Below are 17,610 nucleotides of genomic sequence, written 5' to 3' on the forward strand. Positions count from 1 at the left end.
GAAAAGGGCTCTTATTGTTGGAGGTGTTTCTCTATAACTCTTCCTGGACTTGCTTCAACATTTTGGGGGTCTATTATAAGTTGTTGTGCAATACCTACCTATATTACATAGGACAAATAATAAAAAATAAAAAACTCTTTGAAATAGGCTGGGCAAAGCAAAAAGATTACCCTTTCTTCATATTCTTTTCCTTTCTGGTTCAAGCATGCCCTTTTTCCAGAAAGTATATCCATGTAATGCTGTAGCCATGTGCCAGTTCAGTGCTTATTTGCTAATGATTTTGTCTCTTTGCAAAAAAAGTACCTTCTGAAATAACATTTTTTTCCCTTATTTTTTTCCTTGAAAAGACAGCAAAACCACCTCTAATCGCACTTAGGATTTGAAAAGTAGTATCTGCACGTTCAGGTTTAATGCAAACTCTTTTACTTTAATCAGACACCTAAGATCATTGCACTGTCCACATCACAAATAAACCTGAATGGAGTTCTGCAGGATACTGAGCTTTCTAACTTGATATCAAACACAATGCTACAGACAAAAAGGAGAAAAAGTTACGCACATTTGCTGGCTAGACAAAAGGCAGATTGCTCAGCTACCTGCATGGTCAGACTAATGAAAGATGTATCAATGCGGGAAGGAAGAATTATTTGGGGCTGCTTTCGTTAAATCTGAACTTTCAAAGCATCCCATTACAGACTCAGTCTAACGAGTATTTGTGTAACAGACACTATATAAAAGGCTGTTACAGTGCTATGGTGTTTCCTTTGAAACTGCAGATATATCTGAATGCCACGCAGTAATGTAACCTTTACTCACATGATGGAAGATACATCATTGAACAGAGATAGCAAATCAGCCTTCAGAGGCAATGAGCGTGTTCCAGTAGGACAGGCATAAAGCAATATACGATTGCCCATTAATAGGCCTCTGCTGCCTTCCAATCGCTTTGTACTTTGCTACTGTATGTGTTACATCACAGCACTATTTGAATCTTTAACACTGCTTGCTGAAGATGTAGTTTTATAATTAGTAACAAGTAGGAAAAGAGATTTTTCCCCTTCACACTGAATATTGCTATAAAAGGCAATACTGGTATGCTTTTTTACCTTAAGTGCCTCTCTATCTGCAATCTCTCGATAGCAGAGTTAATTCAGGCAGCACTCCCCAAAATGATCATCTTTCAACTGGGAACCAACAGAACACAATACTCTGACAACCAACGCACTCTTTTCCCTGATGCAGCTGTCTTTTACTAGCAACAAAAAATGATGATCAACATCATTCTAATAGACATATAACTTACAACAAAGTCTTTTATTTATGCTTTGTAAGTTAAAAAATACTACTCAGATATACATTTTTACAATATATACAAAACACATCTAATTTTAACAAAGGAGTTCATCCACGGTTGTAAATCACAGAGACATGGGAACATTTAGTTTGGAAAGACCCTCAAGATCACTGCATCCAAACATAATAGTGTGGGACATTGGTCCCAGTTTGGCAGCAGGACCTAGAAATCCACAGGTTCAGACTCCATATGCTATCAGTGATCTCTGGCTAAGGTTTTTTAACTAAATTCAGGTTGCACTGGGAACTTCAGCTGCCACAGTATGCAAGTTTTGTGATGAAATTAATTACGCATTTCTCGAGCAACACCACAACACACATCTATGCAGTGCATCGTAACAACATCCATCCCTTTCTGTATTTGTAAGAGAGATCATTAAGCTCACTGGAATGCTAAGCGTAGTCTGAATGATGCAAGGACTTCTATCTCATGAGACTGAATGCTACTCACTTCAGGTTTTCTATAAATAGAAACAATAGCTCACAATTGCAGAGATTTTGTGTATGGAAATCTCAACTTACAGGACATGAACAGGAGTATTTTGTCATGGTCTCACCTTTGGCATGGCTCAGGAAATTACAATAAAATATCAGGAAAAAAAAAGTTTGCAGTTAATGCATATATAATATGTAGACTCATTGATTCATACTTGATGCCACAGATTACTTATACCACAGGTGTATTAATCACACTGATTCCTGAGACACTCTGCAGTGTAAGGGTCTTGTGGGAATATTTCCAACTCAAGCTGTTTTTTTCAGTGTTGTCACCATGGGGACAAAACTGGCACTGTACTTACACCACTTTCATTTATGCTCATGGAAAAAATATACTCGTTTCCATACTGTCCTTTCTTTGCTACAATCTCAGATCACCTGTGGAAATTCCCACAGGTATGCAGTCAGAGTGAAGATGAACAACTAATAATGAAAATTTCAAATACAGTCCAAAAGAGTCAAGTGGGTAAAATCTTTGAAAACCAGTGCGTGTACCTTCCTTTTGCTGTCAGTACAAAGTATTGGACAGTTTCAGGAAGGCATGGTTATTCTGCCTTCTGCATTCAGCTTCCTTAAGCTATCTTTTTTGCAGCATTCTAGGCAAGCTGTTGTACCAATTATATAATGGATGACAGATAAAAATAAATTGTGATGTCCATCAATAAAGATTCTTTCTTTTTTCTTTCTTTCCTTTCCAGGCTAAACCCGGTTGGTACATTAAAAGCCTCACTGATATGCTTTTCACCATTCCTAAGAAACTTTTAATGGAATTTGAAAAATTTACTTTCAAATACTCTCTTAAAATAACTTTCCCAATCAATTTATTAACTTGCTGTTCATGTATAAAATAGAGAAGTGTTATCATTGAGATTACAGCTGAATGACTGGGGAATCCATTCCTCCTCTGAGATTATACTCTGGTTTCAATTTTGCATTTTATTATCATCTATTCAATTCCTTTCCCCTTTTCTTTTACTCTTCCAGTGAAAGACAGGCTCACACTCAGTAGTATATTTAAATGTATATGTATATGAATCTCAGTATCTACAACTTTATCTACAAATTTTCTTCTAAAATACACATTTTAAGAAATCTTATTTTCATTTGTATCATCTTCAACATTAAACTCAACTCACTTGGTACTTTTTGCTGAAAATATGAAAATTCCTTATTTATCAATTCCCTGTTTCAGTGTAGACAACAGGCGGCAATGTAACTGAACTATGCAGACATAAAAGAACCTTCCCCTGCTTCTACGTGCATGCAAGCATATGCATCCAATTCCTGAACCACGTGGCATGTCTACCACTAAAGCCCTGTCCTGCAGCTGTCTGGGAGGAATCTTAGTTTTGGCAATGCATCCCAAGGCATATTCTGTGGCATACCACCAGTTGCCTTAAGGTGACTATATATATGCTTAGAGATCCATCCTGCAGTCTCAAGTATGTTGCACTTACATCTTATTAGCACAGAGTACACTGATTCATTTAACTACATCAGACAATACTTTTATTTCGTAAATTACATGTTTTGGGTTTTGTTTTTTTTTAATTATGACTGTAAATTTCCATCTTAAATGCTTTTTCTCTCAAACATCTGCAACCTAAAGCCAGAAAATCATCGCAGGGACAGACAGCCACGTAAACACCTCTATTACTAAGCTGGATTATGTTAAAATTAATTCCAGAACTCATGAGGGAATTCATTCATCAGGGAATTACATGCTGGCTTCATTTCTCAAACAGGATATGCTAGAACGAAGCCAGAATCTTTGCCTCAGCAGGAGTGTTGTTGTGGAGCCAGAGAGGCAAGTAGAAAAGAGTCACCACACAGCACTCTGAACAAAATGTATGAGATTTACAACACAGAAAATCCCTTAACCAACAGGAAATAAAGACTTACGCCAAAATTCTAAGAGATATGTGACAACACAGGGTAATAACGTTCAGTTCCCTGGAAGAGAGTTTTCCTTCTGGGTTACTGGCACAGATAGATTTTTTTTTTTACTGAAGCCATAAAACTGATTTATGGCAAAGATCTCTCAGAAAGCATTCAGGAAGCAGGCACATTCCGCTTTCTAGTAATTTTTTTAGGACTAGGATAACAGTTCTGTAAATACTATATGCTGGTAGGAAAAAAAAAAAAAAGTAAAAGGAAGCAAAGTGGCAAAATGTTTTATATTATATGTTTTCATTAATACACCTTGGCATAACTTAACTGTCTTATGTCCAGGTGATCATAAAAGAATGGCTTTAATCTTGTTTTAAATGGCTACTGTGAATGCAAAACTGTATACTAATTGCAACATCTGACATGGCTTTATCTCTTTATGTGGACTCTAGAACTTTAAGCAAAATGGGATTATATACTACAAATCTTCCCAGCATGAGATTATACCAGTTATGAGGTATGTCAAAAGTTGATGTTTAAGGTATTTGAAAGTATCTCTCTAAAGGGTTCTCCAGATGAGGTAATTGAAATATTTCTGCTGGGCAAAATGTTATGCTAATAGAGGAGACCCTGAATTAAAATGAACAAGCTAAAGGGGATACACAGTTTCTTAGCTGAATTATGCTTGTCATAGAAGCATCAAAGAAAACAAAACACACTGGTATCTGTAGATTCTTCTAATTCAAAAGCCATAAACCAGTATTCCAGTTCAATGTCTGAGTAATGCAACCTTTATCTGACAAAGATAAGAAGTGGCAGTTGCAATTACAAAACTTCACCAGAGAATAAATACAATTAAGTAATAGATTACAGTTAGATATATGAATGCATGGCTCATGCAAGGAATTCAGATCTTGAAAAAATCTTTCAAGAGAAGATTTAGGCTTTGTCAGTGACAAAGCACTTAGGCTGGGTTCATGCTTTCAATCTACATTAAACTTAGCTCAGGAAGAAGCATGCTTTAATGGATAAAACAAATGATTGTGCCTTATAACTCGCTGTATCTAGTGGCTTATTTCACATTTCTCATTTCGTATTTCTCATTTATTTTGAAAATCAAGGTAAGCTTTAAAGTTGGCTATTTTTTCTCAGTGACATATTTTTTCATAATGAATTTCTTACTGAAGTGTGTTTTCAAGCAGACAGCATTCACTGGGTGATTTCTTCTTACTACCAAACTTAGTATCATGATCACCAGTGACATTATGAAATGCCATGCCCAGAAGTTTACAGAGAAAAATTGTTTGACTAGTAGCCTCTGTTCCTGATATAGTTCTCCTAACAGAGGTTTACTGCCCAAGGACAAGATAACAAGAAGGCTGAACTTTGTTCAAATACATAGGATTTCTCTTCCAGGCAGGCCTCAAGTATCATGAGAGGAATCTGGAGGCCAGTGTTAGCCATGGCTTTCATGACTGCTCACTCATTCCATAGACACAAGATTTGGGCCTTTTCAATCTTGCCAGCTCAGGCTCATTTTATGAGCAGTTTTGTTTCAAACTGCCACTTACCAATATTAAGCTGTAGGACAGAGGCGAGAAAAGCCATCTTCATTTCTTCATTCACAAACTGGAAAAGTTACTCAAGCTTTTACAACACAGTATTTCGACTTTTCTTGACATTGCTTCATTTCTGAGATCTTATTACTTGGCTCTAAAACTCACTCCTGGTTTGAAACCTGGCACAAGCTATGAGCCCAGAGCTTTTGCTTTTAACAGAGATATTAGAAAACTTGAAAAAAGACACTTAATTCCTCCCATTCTCAGGTCTCATTACATGCTGTACACTGTGTGCCAATAGATTTTAATCTTGATCTTGCAAGGAAGAGGTATGAGAACATGATTATCATGAAGATTAGGAGAAGACACTTTTTCACTTCCCCAGGCATATACTGATGGCACAGGAATGGAATGTTTTGCCATTTTGTGAGTTTTTCTCTATGTATATCTTTTCTTTCAGTATGTAGAGTTTTCATCAAAGTTTAGCAATAAATAGAAAGCAAAAAGAATTGTTTCTAGTTTTACGTGAACAGTATGTCAATATTTTAAAGCTAATATGTGACAAGAGACAGGTCAGTATAACTGGCAAGGCAAAATCCCAAAAGAACACTATGGATACAGTGGATGAGTGATCTACAGGCTTAAATTATCCACATGGGAATTAAAAAAACTATCTATTAGTCTTATATGATTTTAGCAGGCATTTAAATGTAATAAGGGTTTTACTGCCTATCAAGGTATTGATTCCTAGACTAAACATTCTCTTAGTGGATCTTAGCACGATGCTCATGAAGCATCACAGAGCTCCATCAATTTAATACATTATGTTTTATTAATTTCCTACTTCAATGTTTCCTTGATTGGTTAAATTGGCTGCCCATAGGCTGGCTGCTTCTTTATGTGAAAAAAGCTCAAAAAAGCTATTTCAAGGCTGTTGAATAACCGTGTGCTGAAAGAGATCCAAGCAGAGAGTTTACAAAATGCACACACAGGAAAAAATATGTACACTTAAATAAATAATAAGGGATGGACATAAACAAAGCACTACTGTGAAAACTTACACAATTATGTGTTTATGCTGTTAATTAATTAGGACCTTATATGTACAGGATGTTCTCATCTCATAATTTGTTTCCTCTAAATGTGCCTAGCTTTGCACATCTACAGCTGCAGACCTAGTAGTTCTCCTACTAGATTCTCTAGTAGTTTTAAAAGATGGTAACTGCTGATGATCACATGACACAGTTCCACTCACTTCTGCATCTTAACAAAATGACTTGAGGAAGCAAACTACTTCAGAGCTAAAATCAATAAGTACATAAAATCTATCACCATGAGCTTCTATATACTCTACTTTTGTAAGGCAAATGTACACATTCTGTCTGATTAATTCCTTATACATCCACCAGTAGGCAACTGGTGATAAAAGGTAAAACACAGAGTGTCTCCTTATAAATTGAACACTCGTTAGTGTACTGAAGGAGTGAATAACTTCCAGCTGGAGAAATAGTGTTGTAATGCACTTAGAGATGATCATGCACGTGCACAAAGCAACTGATGTTGCTCATACAGTTGATTTTGAGTGATTGAGTAAGGAACAATAGCCTACCTATTCCTTGTTTTTAAGAGACATTTTATTATACAGGTAAAATGCATAAATAATGAAAATGTATTTAAACAGGTTGATGCAATGTGTGGACTAAGAAAGAAAGTAGATGGAGATAGGTAAAGACAAGCCTATTGCATAAATATTACATAATATCCTGGTGGAACAATGTTTTAAGAACTCAGAATTTGAAATTACTTTCTGCATACCATAGAGTATCATCTAGGAATGCACATTAGCATTAGGCACTGGAATAGGCTGCCCAGGGAAATGGTAGAATCACTGTCCCTGGAGCTGTGTAAGGAGCGTGCAGATGTAGTACTTAGGGACATGGTTTAGTGGGCGATATTGATTGGGGGACGGTTGGACCAGGGGACCCTAGAGGTCTTTTCCAACCTGAATGATCCCATGACTCTCTGGTAAAGTTCTACTGCACATTCATATTTTCTAGGCAGACACATTCTGAATATTTGCACAACTGTCATCTGTGCTTTTCCCCACAATAACACAGTGCTGCTGGATGAAAAATACCTTCCTAACACAAAGCGCTGTGTTTCAAAATAAAGATTTTTAGTAAATGACCAGCACCAATTATGATTTACTTGGATTTATTTATACATATGGATATATTTTTATATATGGATATATTTATAAACTAGGTCCTCAAGAATTGTGCTAAATTGAAGTTGGTGTAAGTGAAGCTCTTGGTATAAAAATATTTCAAAAATCAAAGGAAAGCAGATATATTTTCCACAGAAATATCCCCTTTTTTGTTCTTTCTTGCACGTGTTACACATTCAAAAGTTCCATCAGTTTTAAATGGGAGTTCTGGGTCTGTCAGATCTGTAAGGCCTATTCTTCACATGGAAATATGACACCTAGAAAGGAACTGAAAAATAGAACTCACCTTTGGGAACTTTAGCTGTGTTGTACAATTTGCCACTATGTTTAATATATTTCAAAGGCACCCCATAATAGCTAGTAGTTCTTTACAAAGGTCACTGTAAAACCATATCCTGTATTTCAGAAAGTGATCCTTGTCTGCCAGCAAAGCAGACAAACTGAACTTTGTTAATAAAAGCGAAGTTTTCTAGGGTTATCACTCTGACCCTTAAACTGTATTATCTAGAAACCCATAAGCCTTAAAAAAATAAGATATGAAAAGGTTTATAAAGCATTCTCCTAACACGTTCTGTTTCCAGCCTCACTTTTCAATCTGAAGTTGGTTTTAAGCTCTTGCCACCATGCCTGCTGATTACAATGGGACTTGGGAAATGGAATCCAATGAGAACTTTGAAGGCTACATGGTTGCATTAGGTAAAATGAAAAATATTAACCACATTTTCTTTATAAGTAAAATCTTTCTAAAAATTAATAAGAAAACTTTTATTTTTGTATTGTGCCTTCTGGCCTAAGGATTTATGTCAATCACATTAGAAATCAAGCAATTGTAACGTACATGCAACTACCCTGACCTTGGCATATAAGAAAGAGAAGATTGTAGCCAAGTATATTGCTCTGTATTGAAATTAAAATAAGCAAACAGATAGATCCCATATCATTAAAGCAGCAGTTGTGTTTAGTATTTAATTAGCATTTTGAACTAGTGGGAAGTGCATGTGGCAGTTGCATAGCAAAAGAGCTGGAATGGGCAGATTCTTCCAGGAGTTTTTATGGGAATCATGCTTATGCAGCAAGGAGACTGAGGTCAAGGGATCAGCTGAAGATGATTACAAAAGTTAAATTTCACTTGGCCACCACCACTGATGGCAACAATAAATTGTACATGTGCAAAGAACTGTCCTGCTCCTTACACAACTTTCAGGTACTGTTCTTTAGCTCCTTTATTGTTAGAGATCTGATGGCTACAGTTTGTGCATCCACTGTACAGGATACTAAGCACACTTTGTAGATGCTGGAATACCAAAGCACTATTAACTGACAGCAAGTAATATTCTTGTCACTCTTTATAAAGTCTATGTTGCTTGTAGTCTATGCTATTTTTCCCACACATATTCAGTTTTTGCCATGACAGTGAGAAAGATTTTTGAGAGAAATGTCTTCTTTTGCTTCACCTATTATTTCCAGTATAAGTCGTCTTTCAGATATTTTCATTCTCATCAAGATAAAACCTTGATTTTGCTCCAGGTCATTATGATTATGCAAGTAGTGTGCAGAAAATTCTTCCTCTACTAAGGTCAGCAGAGATGTAGATCTTTAATTTCCTAAAAAGAAGAAATTATAGATAAAATAATACAGTTCTGATGAATTTCTTCAGTAGATACTGGATTGGCACTGAAAGATCAGTTACCTTCCTTCTACCATTGCAGTAACATGGCTGCATTTCAAAAAGCTGCAAAAAATATGGAAGTTGAATTTACACATGCACAAGAAGTGTAATTTTTAGAATCAGAAATCTTCTCCTGGCTTTAATACACCACAGATGAATGCCACAAAAGATCATTGCTTCTTTATCACTCATGATGTCAATATTACTTAGAAGAAGAATCACTGGAGCTGACTCATCTAACCTAGACTGTAGAACACTGACTGGCTGAATTAGTACATGACAAAATTAAACATAGTTTATTTTTATGTTCACAGTTAATAGCCCTCACTGTTCCAATTGTGCCTTTGTTCTTCCCATTCTCAGATGTTGTCTCACTGTTTTCTATCTAATGGTCACTGATTTGTATCTTCTGTTCAGAATTTGATCTTCCTCTTACTCTCATTTTTACTGTAGCTGACACCACAAAGAGTTATGCTGATAAATAAGAGTTTTTTCAGTTCAAGTGCTTTTCATCAGAAGTTAAGACCAGACTTACAGCTTCCTTCTACTTTTTCCAAAAAGCTGTTGAGTTCATTTACTGGATATTTAGAGAATTTGCTTGCTCAGACACAAAAATAGCTACTACTAAAGGTCTTGATTATCCAAAGAAGCAGTGGTTCAAAATCTGTACAGCTACCTTCCACAAGTCAAGATAATATCAAGATAATACGTTTGTTAGGAAAGTAGTGTAACACATTAGGAAATCAGTTAGTGATATCTTTAAAAAAAACCTCACATCCAACAATTCTCAATGCCTACACCAGTGATTGACCTTAGGATAACTACCAGATATCCGGTCCTGGAAAGCTGACTTCACACAATGTGGTAACAAGATTAAAAGCACTTGACACTCTCAATAGCCTAAGACAAAGGAGAAAGAATGGGTTAGAATGAAGAATGCAAAACAGATTTATCTTTCCTGGAAAGTCCCTTGATTTGTTGCCTGCTCTAGACAAATTCCAATGGAGAGAGAATGAACTTTCTGACAAAATTTTCAAAATACTTTCACAGCAAGAACATCGGCAATTGGTGGGATGGAGAAGGAATTTGCACTGATTGTCTGAACCTTGCTCCTCATGCATACGTCATAATTTTTGGTGTGTATACATACACACATGTATTATACATTTACTAGTGACAAACTGCCACTAAATTAGTGGGATAGGATAAAAAAAGGAAAAAAAAACAGTACAAAGATGCATATGGCTGTAGGTGATTCTCAGAATGTGTCCTGCATTAACTTGTGGTCAGGGAAAGGAAATGACATGGAAGGATGGAGAAGTCGTTCTTCTGCTCTGTTTCTCCCAATTTTGCACGTGGTTGATACTTGAGTATAAAAGTGCTAAGGTTCAAAGCACACCAAGGGTTTTTTTAAAAAAACCTCATCCATCCTTATAATTAATACATAGGTATTTCTGTACTTTAATTAAAGAATAGGTTTGCCCTTTAAGCCAGAAATTTTGCTTTTATCATAAACACATTACAAAGTGTTTTAATCTACTATAATAGAACAATATATCATCTTTATTGCTTGCATTGTTCAACATGCAGTTATGAAAACCATGCTTTAATAAAATCTCCCAGTTTTTCTCCAGGAGCTACAAGACTAATATATTAGTCAGAAATAGCATTTCCTTAGAAGTCTAGACATTTTTTTTCCCACAGAGAGAACTAAATTTTATGTTACCTGGTTATAAATCAGACCCAGAGACACTTTTAATCCGCCATAGCAGATAAAATATACCCGAGAAGTCTGGTTATAAATACTAAACATTATTCCCCATGTTAGAAAAGTCACATTGTTTCTTAAGCCAAACCTCTCACTCAACTCAATTAGTACATCACAAGTAGTATAGGGAATCTACCCAAAGAGAAAGGACTCCATTAGTTGCATTGCTGAGCTGACAATGATTAACTCACATGCAGATCTACTATGGGATGGATAGCAAGCCAAAACCATTTTTCAGTAACATTCAGAAACATGTGAGATTATTTCATTTGCATATAGCACTATATTAAGATTCATTGCCAGCTGGTCAGAAATATTTATTGCAGATGGTAATGCAGCTGGCAAGAGGTGGATCGTCTGGGACAAACTGTCATGCTCATAATATATACTGTTCTTTCAGTTACTTTCAGTGTATTCTGTTGCTTATATTAAGAAGTTAGTCCACATCATGAACAAAATAAGGATGTCAAGATCAGGACTGCATTAACTGTTTACAGAATATTAAAAATGAACTGTCAAATGCTGTAGTTTGATACTATTTGACTTTTGACTTTCAACTGCTATTCCTCTAACACCTAACTGCCATTTATTTGTCTCTTTGCTGTTTAACCACAATGGACAAGCCAATCATTTGTCTCTTTCTTTTTTATTCATTAGAAACATTTTTGCAATTTTTAAAATTAATTTCTTGTATGCTCCCACAGATTATAGGTTCCCTGTAAAAATATCATGCTAATATCCAAAATGAGTGTGACTACATGCTTATTTTCTACTAACATGCTTATTTTCTGAAAAGGCATGTTGTCCTGAGAACAATCTTTCAGGAGTGGCCAAAATTTGTGACACTGCAGAATTCATATCAATAGCCTCACGCGCCCAAGAGCTACATAATTTATACAGCAGACATAGAAGAGGGAAGGGCTCTCAAGCATGAGATGCTAAGGGCACTCCTAGTATCCCATAGCTTCATGTGTGAGCGAAGCCAAGAAAAGAATGTAAGTCTTGTTATTTCATCTCCAAAAGATCTGGAGATTCAGAAGATTTAAGAAACCAGCATATATTAACTGGTGGTTGTTGTAGTCCTGCTTACAGTATTCCCACAGACACTCTCTTAATATGTAAAATCAGTAGAAGATCCTCAGCTGAAAGTTCTGAAAATGGAAGCTGTCGGGTTTTTTGAATGACCTTTTTCTTTGCAAATACTGCAGGTAAAGAGGTCATTTGTGGAATTAATTGACCATTAAACACAATATTATTTTTACAGTGCATAAATACAAAAGTTGTTTTATTTTTGGTAACAAAAGTTGGAATTTTCTGTGCAATGATTTCTTTTCTGTTTCTTATCAGACATTGATTTTGCAACTCGTAAAGTTGCAAAACACTTGAAACAAACAAAGGAGATTATTCAAGATGGAGATAATTTTAAAACAAAAACACTCAGTACTTTGAGAAACTATGAGCTGAACTACACTGTGGGAGTGGAGTTTGAAGAACACACCAAAGGACTCGATAACCGGGTGGTTAAGGTACACACTATCTGATTTCTCTTTACAGTCAGTATCAGCCGTAGCAGTTCCAAAAACCAGATGAATATGGTTAAAAAAAAAGGGGGGTTGGCGGTGGGGGGAAATCACCAAAACTTTACAGATACTTGAGGATTTTTACGAAGCAGAAACAGTTTGTGTCTTGAGATAGTTTCCTTTCCTGCTCCAATCACTTACACAAAATAATCAGGATGGATGCTCGCGTAAATGAGGGTAGTCTTTAATTACATGTTTTTCCTAATAGGGGATTTTTTCAGGTTTTCTCTGGTGTGCCTTTATTTATTTAGAAAGTAACAAAATAAGTTTATTTTTACCTGTGTAATCTCCTTAAATAGATTGTAAATCTATCATTCTGATTTTAGGATCTTCTCTGCATAAACATTTTAAGCTCTGAATCAGTAGGTTTATACTGGATTTGTGCTGCTCAGCCTCAAGTGGACAGTTTAAAATGTGAATACTATTTAAAGGAAGCCTACACTCAGCTATTAGACATAAGTGAGCTTTTAGAAGAGATAAGAAGAAAATGTGAGCCCATGTTACTATTGATACAGATGCAAACGCAGGCCTACAGACAGCCACAGGCAAGAAGGCCTTGTAATGCAAGCTTTAATTTCTTAAAGATTCGTGCTCGAGGTTCCCAGAGGAAACTCTGGACATACCTTCAGACACCTTCAGTGAGCGGACAAGTGATGTTTGGATCAAGGACCATATTGTGTATTGGCACATCTCCTATCTCTTACAACAGATTCAGCTAGAAAGTCTTGTGTGGCCTTCAAACCAGACCATGTCAGGAAAGTTAGTGAGGAAAAAAAGTATAATCACTGATTAAATTCATTTACTGAATTCAGCTTCATGTTTCTGTATTGATACTACTTCTGTTGTATTCTCTTCTCACCCCTAAAATACAGAAGCAATATTTTCAAAGGTAGAAAGGGTGACAGCTTCTCACCCATTCAGTGTCTTGAAAATCTTGCATCAGTTGCCTATCTTGGTTATCACTCCCTGAATCTAGCTCTATCAACTCATCTGACAATTATCATAGTTTTATTTTTCTCTCAGCTCACATCTCTCCTGCTATTCTCAAAATGATGCTGTCCCTTGCCTCTTTATCTTCTCAATAAACAAAGTTTCAGGCTTTGTTGTCAAACTGAGTAGCTGAGATCAAAGCAATTGCCATGGGAAAGCACCATGTTTGCATCTGAATTCAGGTAATCCTTCACCAGAGTGGCACAGATTATATTATGGAGTACATTGTTTATTCATTATAAAACACTGTTCATTTTTCACTCAACTTTATGCAGTGTAATTCCTATGACTTCTTCCAAATTATTTCTCATTCAGAACTCTGCAAACCATCATATAATAAAGCCCGTTTTTCAGTATGTTGAACATCCCTATAACTAAACGTTTCCCTATTGCTTTCTCCAGTGAGCACTGGTGGACACTTTCTTGTGACAGAGCTTATCCTTTACAACCTCGAACCCATGTCTCTTAGACCTGCTGCAGACACTAAGATCTAATGAATCAACCATTACATCACTTCTTAAATCCTTGCATCTTCACCACATAAAAGCCATTTTCTTTCTCTCTGTGCAGAATCATTTCACTTGCAGACTTACTGATTTCCTCTTTATTACCAATTACTTGGACAGAAGGAAGCACAATTTGTACGATTATTCCCCTACCTGGCTTATTCATTTTTGTATAATATCCTATTCTGAACAAATTACACTCTTTGTTTCTAACAAGAGGAGGAGGAAGGATGAAGCACATCAAGCCATTCATCTCCAGGCGACTCTAAAATAATTTTTTGGTCATTTATTAACAAAAAGTGCCTCAAACACATGAAGGTAATAAAACTGCTAGACAATATTTAAACATAGAGTGGGCATGGATAATTTAAAAACCATGTAGCTTAAAAATACTGTAAATATGAAAGAACTTAACTGAAATGGAATAAGTTTTGTCTTGCTATTACTAGAAAGCTCCCTCGTAAGAGAAATAAATCATCCAACCCTGAACTAAAACACAAAGTGGGGTAACGATACTCTTGGAGACTTTTAATAACTCAACTTCCACTGACTGTAACCAGTCTCTGATGAGGATTTAGCTATGATAAATGGATAAACGTCTTTCTAATTTACAATGCTTCAAATCTAGAGTAATTCAAAAGAAGTTGCTCTGAATTTACTGTAGCATACACAAGGATTATACTGAAAGTAATGCCTCCTATTATATTAAATCAGTCCACAGAGTCAGAGGCAGATGACAGTGGGATGGCAGTAGAGGTTACACCTTCCCACCAGTATTCAATTTTGCTGCCGTGTGACAGCAGAGGGCAAGTCTGACAAAACAGTGTCTGTCATAGAACTGTGCCTGAAGCAAAGGCATGTAACCAAATTTCTCTGCGTGGAAAAAATTGCACCCATTGACACTCACTGACACTTGCTGAACATTTCTGGTGACCAAACAGTAGATTCAGCACAGTGAGACAGAAGCTGGTGCACTTCAGCAGTGGCAACAGCAACAGTGGGCCACTTCTGCAGGTGCAGATTTTTACGAGCATGGCTCATCACTACCAAAAGTGAACATTTAATGGTGGTGACTATGTTGAAAAATAGTGTTTTGTAGCTGAGAATTTGCCCTATCAAATTGTGTTATTGTGCTCTATCTGTTGTAATTTCCAAGGAAATAAATAAGAGACAATACTTTTGGAGCAACCTCTTATGTGTTGAAAATTGATCCTGTAAATGGAACTCACTACAGATATGAACCTTCTGCTCCTGGACGAGATCCACTGAATCCAGTATCCTGTTTGTTAGACAGACTGAATCTCACAGAACCAAAAATGATTCAGAATGGAAGGGACCTCCAGAGATTTCTGACTCAAACCTTTTGCTAAAGCAGGGTCAGCTTGAGCACACAGTCCATCACTGAGTTCAATCAGGGTTTCGCTGTCTCTACAGATGGATATTCCAGAAACTCCTTGTGCAACCCGTGCCAGTGCCTGCTCATCTTCACAGTTTAAAAGTGTTATCTTGTGTTTAGAAAAAAAACCCACAATTTTCATGCAATTATTTTGGACTCAGCAGTACACTGGTTCGTACGAATGCTAACTTAGTGTACACAATGGAAACTGACAACAAAGCTCTGGAAAAGGTTCACAACCATCATCTTGAAAGCATTCAGGGTTTTGAATGACTGATTGGTTTGGGTTTTTTCTAGGAAGAATGAGAAGAGCAATGGTTAGAAAATGTAATTATTTTTTTTCTCATTGTTTGAATTAGCTTATTTTCACATATTCATAAATTTCTTGCTAACATGTCTGAATTAATTGATGCAGACACTAGTGACCTGGGATGGTGACAAACTGGTATGTGTTCAGAAAGGTGAAAAGAAAAATCGTGGCTGGAAGCACTGGATTGAAGGAGACCTACTGCATCTGGTAAGAACTGCTATACAGAATCATAGCACATAACAGACTGCAACAAAGTACAGTTCATCCATTTCAAAGCTTTTCTTACTTATTCTAGTTAGAAAGGTCTTTATTTAGACAGCTCTGATCTCTGAACTCGAAGGAAATCCCTCTCTCTGCTTCATCTCAGGAATGCTGTTTCTTTTCACCTGCTCCCAATTAAGACATAAACCTGCAGTGGTTTTTTTGCTCCAGTTCACTGTCCTCCAGCTATTAACCCTTCTTGTTACGCTGCACCTCTAATGTCTTCTCATTTTCCTTTAATCACTGGAAGGAAAAAGGAGGAAAAAAAAAAAAAGTAAGGGAAAAAGATTGCAAGAAAAATGTTGGGTTTTGTCCCTAAAAAAGCACTATGTAATTTTAGAAGGAACTATGTAGGAATCCAGATCAGAAATCACTCTCTGGGTACTCAAGAAGAGTATTTCCAATTATTTTGTGCTAGTACAATAGAAACAGAAAAAACCTGGAGCCTGAAAAGGAATTCAGTGAGCCTGATAGAGGCCAGAAGGGCTGTGCAGGAAAGGAGCACTCACAGGAGTATGGAAAGATTACAAAATAACAGCTCACATAATTGACACTATTCCAGAAGTTTCTTGGGAGAACAATCAAGAAATGGTAAGATAATGTTGGATGGTACAGTAGGTGGGTGCAGAAAGATTATGGAGAAGACCTCAGCAATTTCTGTCTCATGATATGCACTTAGATATCTACTCCTTGCTAAGTTTACCCTACAGATAGTAGGTGTGGTGAGCCACACTGCCTGAAGTCTGTATGCTTGAACAGTCAAGGCAATTAATGGACAATACAGTATATGTCACTGAAAGCCAGCTGTCCAGCACACATTTTCATCTCCATTTTAATACATAGTCAAAAGCTGACCTAACAAAGATGCTACATGCTGGCTGCAGGATTGAGCCTAAGACCTGGGGAAGCAGACAGACCAGGCATACTCTCAGAAGAGTTTCCAGGAACAATTTTGCAGGCTAGGGCAACTGTTGGCCGAAAACCCAGCTTCAGTTCATCTTCAAGCCTTATCTGGCACAGCAATGCCAGCTGATTGGAAGACTAATAAAACGGTGTACATTGTGATGTGCGCGTGTGCCAGACTTTAAAAGATCAGCTGTGGTGCTAAGCAAAAACACCATCCCGATCTGACTCCTAAAAGATGGCTGGGCACTTTTCTGAAGTAAACATTCTTATGGTTTTAAAGCATCTTCCCTTTTTCGTTTGTTTTGAATTTCGTTAAGTCTCGTGAATTTTGAGATAACATGAAATATAAACTATTATTGTATGTTGTTTTAACAGTGGAGCATGAAAAAGCCTTCCATTTAAGACTACTTTTAATGTATTTTTCATATATATTCATCTTAGAGCTCAATTCATGTGTCAAAATCTAATCACTGCAACACGTGGTGCATGCCTGCTGATTGTTTTTATAGAATTAGCTCTTCTTTCCTTATGTTCTCTTTTTCATAAGTGTATCTTTGTAATGTAATAGCACAGTTGTAGCAATTTCAGGGCAGGGGAGCTTCTGGCTATGCAACTTGTTCCACTAACTGTGTTAATTCTGTAGGAACTGACGTGTGAAGACCAGGTGTGCCATCAGATATTTAAGAAGAAAAAGTAA

The 17,610-nt window shown here is 36.6% G+C and overlaps 1 protein-coding gene across 2 annotated transcripts in view; it reads left to right on the forward strand.

The window, feature by feature from the left end:
* RBP2 (retinol binding protein 2) overlaps positions 1-17,610 on the forward strand; it is a 41,347-nt gene extending 23,737 nt beyond the window's left edge. The window contains exons 1-4 of one of the 2 annotated variants that reach the window (XM_042878298.1): positions 8,151-8,223; positions 12,312-12,490; positions 15,852-15,953; positions 17,557-17,610. In XM_042878298.1, coding sequence (XP_042734232.1) covers positions 8,151-8,223; positions 12,312-12,490; positions 15,852-15,953; positions 17,557-17,610 — 408 coding nt within the window. Of the gene's footprint in view, positions 1-8,150; positions 8,224-12,311; positions 12,491-15,851; positions 15,954-17,556 lie in introns of those variants that run through there. The other variant, XM_042878299.1, reaches the window with a different exon arrangement.

This window comes from Lagopus leucura, unplaced genomic scaffold, assembly GCF_019238085.1.
Source record: "Lagopus leucura isolate 7727_CA_CO unplaced genomic scaffold, USGS_WTPT01 Super-Scaffold_100021, whole genome shotgun sequence".
NCBI classification, from domain to species: Eukaryota; Metazoa; Chordata; class Aves; order Galliformes; family Phasianidae; genus Lagopus; species Lagopus leucura.